The sequence below is a fragment of the Macrobrachium nipponense genome, chromosome 11 (assembly GCF_015104395.2).
Source record: "Macrobrachium nipponense isolate FS-2020 chromosome 11, ASM1510439v2, whole genome shotgun sequence".
Classification (NCBI taxonomy): domain Eukaryota; kingdom Metazoa; phylum Arthropoda; class Malacostraca; order Decapoda; family Palaemonidae; genus Macrobrachium; species Macrobrachium nipponense.
In genome coordinates this window covers 10,343,013-10,350,512 of record NC_061087.1, presented here as the reverse complement: position 1 = coordinate 10,350,512, position 7,500 = coordinate 10,343,013, and the positions used below count along the sequence as shown (strand labels likewise).

General features: G+C 36.7%; 1 protein-coding gene and 1 long non-coding RNA gene across 5 annotated transcripts in view; one reads left to right on the top strand and one right to left on the bottom strand.

Annotated features, from left to right (window-relative positions):
* LOC135221946 (uncharacterized) overlaps positions 1-7,500 on the top strand; it is a 407,988-nt gene that overhangs the window by 104,091 nt on the left and 296,397 nt on the right. The window lies entirely within an intron of this gene.
* The window catches only part of LOC135221851 (estradiol 17-beta-dehydrogenase 11-like), a 14,697-nt gene continuing 7,555 nt past the window's right edge, over positions 359-7,500 (bottom strand). Inside the window, exons 5-8 of one of the 2 annotated variants that reach the window (XM_064259901.1) lie at positions 3,755-3,916; positions 1,782-1,867; positions 1,218-1,334; positions 359-783 (exon numbers count right to left, since the gene is read on the bottom strand). In XM_064259901.1, the coding sequence (XP_064115971.1) occupies positions 690-783; positions 1,218-1,334; positions 1,782-1,867; positions 3,755-3,916 (459 nt within the window). In that variant the 3' untranslated portion in view covers positions 359-689. Of the gene's footprint in view, positions 784-1,217; positions 1,335-1,781; positions 1,868-1,897; positions 3,575-3,754; positions 3,917-7,500 lie in introns of those variants that run through there. The other variant, XM_064259820.1, reaches the window with a different exon arrangement.

The window sequence follows — 7,500 nt, the reverse complement described above, 5'->3', positions numbered from 1 at the left end:
GGTTTAATAGTCATGATCTGAGATGTTGAGCAAAACTTACAAAGTATCTGCAACTTCTTATAGCCAGAATGTTTTCAGTTCTGTCTAGCAATAATGCACATGCATTTGTAGCGAACACTTGGTTGATATGGTTGTATTGACCATGTTTCTTTTTGTCACAAAGTTCGCGAATGTCTCGGTGAAATTAATTTTTAGTTGCCTTTAGACCGACTGCTCTAGGAAGATGTGATAAGCTCTCCTCTTTATGTTCTGTCAGTCAGTTTAGTAGGGTACACGCGTACTTTTTATTTTTAACAAATGTTCAATGAATAGTTTGGTCACATGCCTTTGAATAACGGGAGGATAATGATAATAGCGATACTAATGAAATTTATTAAATTATTGTAAGTGACAAATAATACACAGCGTTACCACAGACCTTTGGAAATTACAAATTGGAATCAGCATATTTACCGATTTTACGGAAAAGGAAACTATTTGTCCTCCACAGATTTCTTTCACAAAAAGGGGGAGAAAAAGGAGTAGCAAATACATCATTATATCATTTCATTGCAGGCTACATGTGCAGCAGTGGGTCCAAAATAGTTTTAAAAAGTCACCCCTTGACTCTTGAGGGTTTAAAACATTGAGTCCCAAGAGATTTCAACATCTAAGTTACGCAAACATCTGCGGAGTTGGTTTCGGGTGTCTCAATACTCTTCCCATTTTCTTTGCTGTTTTTCCGTCATCGTCGTCAGTCCAGTCGCTGCAGCAACCTTGTACACAAACTTTTCTGGCAAAAGACTTTTAAAAAGAAGTAAATAAATGTTAATAGTCTTGGTAGACTCTTACAGAATACTTTCAGACAAGAAACAAAATATGTGGTTGTAAATGAGTGAAATGAGAGGAAAAGAAATGCAACATTCTGCAAAATTTCCTAAGAATGAAAATAGCGTTGTTAAAAATGAGCCAGTTCATCGGCTAAAACAGGATAAAGATTTTTAGCCTTAAAATTTGATAACTATTGTTAATTATAATGAGAGAAAGCTAATAGGTATTTCTGACAAAGAGAAAGCTAATAGTTATTTCTGACAAAATTCTCGAAAAATAAAACCAAATCAGAACTAGATTTGAGATTTATACAAGGAGGAATAGCTTCATATCCCATGTAACTTGCATGTGGCTTTTGTTATTGGTAGCCATTTTTATGAATAAAGTGTGGTCAGGAAATGTCTTACAGTTTCAAAAGGAGAATCAGGCGCATCATTTTCGGCAGCATCAAAACTGGAACATTCATGAGTGTGCCGTCGACAATCTCTGAGGCTACCCAGTCGGGGGACAGAGTGGGTAGTAGCCTAGGAGGAGCCAAGGAAAATGAAAATTTAGTTTTTAAAATTCTATTCTATTTGTCGCTCTTTGTAAGTGAGGCAATTTGTGATGTATACAGGAATTTGGCTGCAATTGCAGTTTTAATGGCCTAAAATGAAAGCTCAGACGTAAAGGAAAATATAGCCAAAATAGTCTTCATAATGTCAAGTCACTGTTCATTGATAATCATCATGAACTACCTAAGAAATACTAACTAGATATACTTATAGTAAGCATGTCCAGACGATACAAGCATCAACTAAATAGATTAAATGTTGTAAAAAGGCACGGGCGAATTTACCATTAGCCATGAATGAGCTCTTTGAAGAAAGAACGTGAGAGAATAAGTGAGATTATGGATTAATTCGTATGTAACGAATCAGTCAACTTCCTTGCTATTGTCTACACGTTCTCAGAGAAAGAAGGTTACTTACCTAGAGGCATTGACCCCATCGAGTGCTTGCTTGTTTATATAAACTGGACAGACAACGGTGGTTTTGATGCCTTCGGCACCCTCGGACTGTAATGATAACAACAGTAACATTAATAAAGACGTTAAGAAACGGCATGGCCCACGTTAAGTTGCACGGTTGTTGCGTAATCACATGAAATAAGACAGTGGTTATTTTGGCACAAAAGGGCTTGAGGCATTATACATCTAAATGTAAATCAGAGATAGATATGAAGAGTACCACTATAACTGTAAACGCATAGATCAACTATACACTTAAGCCTCCTTATGAGAAGAGAGACGCTTGATTCCTTTCCTTTTTATTCAGTGTTCGGTCTGTGCAGCCATTCATGACTGGGAAACTTAATGTAGACTGTCTTGCTGTTTTCTTGTTCTACTTCTTGAATCGTATCACTCTCCTCTTCCTACCATTCATTTATGCTTTCTCAAGTTCTGTTGATGATTCCTTGAATGTCTGGCATATTGCTGGCGATCGTGTTAACATCAACTACGATATTTAGTGCTATCGTGATATCGAAGATAACATCGGTCTGCTATTCTCGTGAAACCAGAGCACGAAGAAAAATATTAGACTTAAGCATAAACATTCATTGCCTCAACTTGAAGGTAGGAATATCAGTTGATTTAAATTCACACTACCTGAAATTACCTTACCTGACCAACGGTATATTATTTATACAATATACAGTGTCTTTTTAGACAGGCAACCTAATACCTTTGGCCAAGGCTATAATTTGTAATCGTATTTGAGTATTTTGTAAAGGTTAGATCTCCGGTTAAAGAAACTATTTCTGTTTTTTTGTACTTTATTGTACTGAACTGTAATTCAATATATTCGTTAACCTTACTTTTGCTTTATCATGTTTCCTAGTGCTCTTTTTCTTTTTTCTGTTGCATCAGCTGTAATTTTTTAATCGACAGTAATTGCTGTTGTTCAGTGATACTATAGATCTGGATGAGACAATCTTCTAAGTCGTTGGTATATTTTCTAAGGAGCTCTGCCTCATGACCCAGCTGGAAAATTTGGAGGCGTAGCTCCTCGTTCTCTTGATCTAGTTGGAGGGTTTGGAGGCTCATTCTCTCTTTCTCTTTTTCATTCATTTCCCACCTTTCCAGAGCTTCCGAAAACCACTTCCTCATTTTTTCCGTTTCCTCTGAAACTTTTGTTTCCTCTTCTCTGTAGCTGCTTTCTAGATCTCTCATGCCTTCTCTGAGCTTATTGATTTCCTCTTCCAAAATTCGATTCCTCTCCTCAGATTCTTTTAAAAGCCACGTGCTAGGATTATCCAGATTATCCGGCACTTTTTCCATGAGTTCTTTGTTTTCCATCTTAGCTACGTACAAACTCTTTTCTAATTCTTGGAAGTCTAGTTCGTGCTGGTGTCTTTCCTCTTGCAACTCTGAGAATTTCTCTGAATAGTGCTCTCTCAATAGACGTTTCTCTTCAGAGATCTTGTTGAGGTTGCCTATGGTTTCCTCGAGTTTTTCTTGCAAGTCTTCTTCGGCTTGCGCTTCGGACAGAGCTTCCTTAAGAGTTTTATTTGTCTTTTCCGTCTCCTCTTTTTGCCTTTCAGTTTCGGTGAGACGCTCTCGCAAGGACCTAATTTCCTTGGCTTGAGCTTCCATCAAGTTCAGCCTCTCATTTTCAGCGACCTTCAGCCTTTCTTCGAGAGGTTTCCTGCTCTCTTCCCCAATATCGTCTTTCGGTCGAGGGTATTTAGTAACGTAAGGATTCTTTAGATCGTTTATGGAGCTCTGTAAGGAATCATCAAAGGAATTAAAGCATAAAGCGCCTACGAAGCTAAGTGTAATAATAATACTGATAATAATAACTGTCTCAGACAGGAGTATAATTTTGGGGCTCAAGTTATATGAGAGTCCTCTGGCAACATCATAATCAACCCTCCCTTAGTAAAATTTAACGGAATGTCTTACCTTCAGTTCCATGCGAAGAGCTTCGTCGAATCCGACGGCAGCAAATTTCGACGCACAAAAGTCGACCATTTTGTTGTATCCTATCCAACCAGCCATTGAAGCCACAGTTACGATGTGTCCTTTATTGGACAGCATCATATCTCCGAGAAAAGCCTTAACTGTCTGGGTGAAGAGTATATTTAAATCATCAAAGCTAGAAAATTAATAAAAACCAGTTACAGTGATATTCAGCATACCTATAAAACTAGAACAAACAATCCATCTGTTCTATGTTCTTGAATATTTATCCATATATCCAAGACGCTAAAGGACGTAGCGAGCTCTGGCAAGTCTTCATGAAATGTGTGAGGTCTGAGGTGTTACGGTTGTTCAGCTATCTCGCTGAACGAGGTGCGTGAATTCTGATCTGATGGTGTAACCAGTAACTAGCTCCGTTGTCGCATTTCTTCCACAGTGAATAACTATTGGGGCCTAGCTTTTACAAGTCTGTCTATAAAAACTTAGATTTTGTATCGACGTCTTGATGTCGAAATGAAACACTAGCATACGATTCCTAATATATAGGAGTTTGGTGGTTTTATATCCACAATTGTTCCAAGTGTGTTTCAATTTAGAATATTTATGTTCCCTGATATGTTTGATATTATATTTTGAAACATATATACGGTGTTATATGTAAACTTTGTAGCCTTTTGTGGACACGAAGTCAAGTCAATAATGACTTTATTTAAAGCATCTGGATACCCTGGCTCTTTGCTATATGTTACAAATTATCAAGCTGTTGTACTATTTTTATTTAGTACTTGAGATTCCTGAGTATGTTTTATTATTATTATTATTATTATTATTATTATTATTATTATTATTATTATTATTATTATTATTATTATTATTATTATTATTGTAGGTTTATCCTGGTACCCTTTTGCTCCCATGGTAACGGTTGTATTTTTTGACAGATGGATGAGTTTACAAACCTTCGATCTGCAGGTTTCACAAAAATCCCATATGCCATAGTACCTACCTGGTAAGGTCTTCAGAGTAAATACGTTAAGTTGCTTCCATAAAGAATGAGTGATGGGCATTCCTTTAGTAAGTCACATTATAACAGTCGAAGAAAAATTAACATCTAAATTTGATCAAGTGTATGGAACAACTGTTACATATTAAAAAACAAGGGATATTCTTTATGACAACTATTTGTGTTAGGTGTATTCTTGAGAACTACATAACCTCAATCTCAAATTCATTCAAATGCGCTTGCATCTTGCTGTATTTTTTCTTTTACCGGATATTCGTGGTGTGGCTGTGCCAGCATCACTTTGGTGAATAGTTCTATAGTTGTAGTCAGTTACTGGGGGATACTGGCAATTTTGAAGATATTTCGTTCTCCCTCAGAAAATATGTTCTGGGTTGATAAAATGAATAAACAAATAAATAAAACACGACTATGAAATGTTTTAACTTCGAGTAAAGGTAGGTATACACCTTCGAGGTACAATTATTGATGAATGTCAAGATTTTTTTTCAGTGGTTGAATCATGATTTATTATTTCAAGACATTTAAAAAAATATGAGAGCTTATCTGTGACGAATTACATGTTGAAAGGTAGTCATTAATCACATGATAATGATAATTATTATCAACTCGGTTTCGTATTGATATTTTTACGTTTCGAAAGAGCGAGCCTTTCAAGGAAATTTTTCTTTTGCCACTTCTGCCATTGCAGCCCCCGGATGCTGACTTGTTTTTTATACTCAAAGCTTATATAATTTATTGCTATGAATATGCTTCCAGCAGTGCTTAAAATCATTGCATCGGGGTGACCTTGGTATCCTGAGAACCAACGCCTTTGACTTTAGTGGTGGGCCAATTTTTATTTACGCGGTATGAAAATATATTTTTGATAGACAAAAAACATGGCATGATTAATACTTATTATGTGCATCATCAGTATGTACTTATATTTAGCTTATAATTACATTTTCATTAAAATCATTAATACTGCATGTTTCGCTCAAAATAAAAGAGAATCCAGTGTGATTTCAGTGGAATTATTTAAATACCGACACCCCAGGAACTATAACGTTAGAGGGGTGACGTTGGATTAGCGCCATTTACGGTCGGTGGCAAACTTAGCATTGTGATCGAAAATTTAACAAGAAAGGGAAGCTATTCGATGATTAGGCTGAATAAGCTAGCTGTTAAAGTAACCAGTTTCTGATTATTCTACAACTTCTAATGGTTATTGACTTTAATAATTTTTCAGTTTTTATAAACAGAAACGTGACCTAATAATGCGTTGCGCCACCTCCGATGGCCTATCTTGGGTTAAGATTTGTTATATGATAAGCTGTTTCTGTCATCAGGGAATCATCATATTCATACGCAGGAGACTGTTTAGAATGTTTCTAAGTTGGTTTAGTCTACGACATTTAAATTTAAAAGCTTCAACTGATGCTTTTATTGTAAATAGTAAAAAATGAAGTGTCGTTTCACTAGTGAGTAAAAATAATAAAGTAAATTCACGACATTCCTTCTGAAGAGCTCTCAAATGTAAAGAAGACACTTTGATAGTTATCACATTTCATGGTTTGAGAAACTCAGATTGCATCACAGTAACCCAAAACGGTCTTGAACGTTTTATATTTCTTATTAAAATTAGGCCTACAACTAACTCGACAATGTGGCAGCACAACTTGTCGGTTGTGGCCGCACCTCTATCACAGCCCCCCTCCCGCACACACACACACACACACGCACGCATGCACGCACGCACGCACGCACACACACACTTATTAAATTTTCAGCGCATGCGCTGATTTTGTTTATTTGGTTTGCACATCATCCAGCCCGATTCATCTACAGTGATTGGTATCAAAAAGGAACTCGGAAAGGATGTATGGAAGGGCGTGGATACAAGAAGGTAACTATGATTGCAGTAAGATCCTTGAACTTATTACTATTCATGTAGATAAATTATCTTGGTATATCAGTGTGAGTGTTAGTTATCATTGGCTTTGATGGATCCCGAACTCCTATATTTTTAGGCTCCTCTTGTTAGTGAAGTAAAATCCTCCTACACACACACACACACCACACACACACACACACACACACACACATATATATATATATATATAATATATATATTATATATAATATATACTGTTTGGGCATATGTGTATATATACTTATAGAAAGATAGATGATCGTAGCACAGTAATAGAGCACTGGGTTCGCATTTGAAAGGCACGTGGTTCACCTCCAACCTACCGCCCGCCAGTCAGCCCAGGAGTTAATGAATACCAGTAGCAGCTTGGGTCAAGAACTATAGGCATGAGCTAGCGACCTTAGGCTCAAAGAGCTGCTGCGCACCGGAAGGTTCTATCCTTCCGGTTCCACCCATTGTAAATGAGAAAAAAAAAGTCATGGTTTTAAAAAATAAATAAATAAATAACTAAAAATGTGTGAAGTATGGATTTATTCTACTCTTGCAGTGGACCTGTAATACTTGTTTTTCGGACAATATGGTGACGTACCATTACTTGTAAGTGTATTTACTTCAGTTTTTTTTTTTATGTTTAGTATACTAGAACTTATTTTCATTGCAACATAACGAAGAGAAGCCTTAATTGTGATCGATCCTTCCCGGGCCCAACTACACCACTAAGCCTGCATTCGGTTTTTTGGCAGCGTCCCTGCTTTCCCAGCTGCACTGCTTTCTGCTTTTTACCCGTTGTCT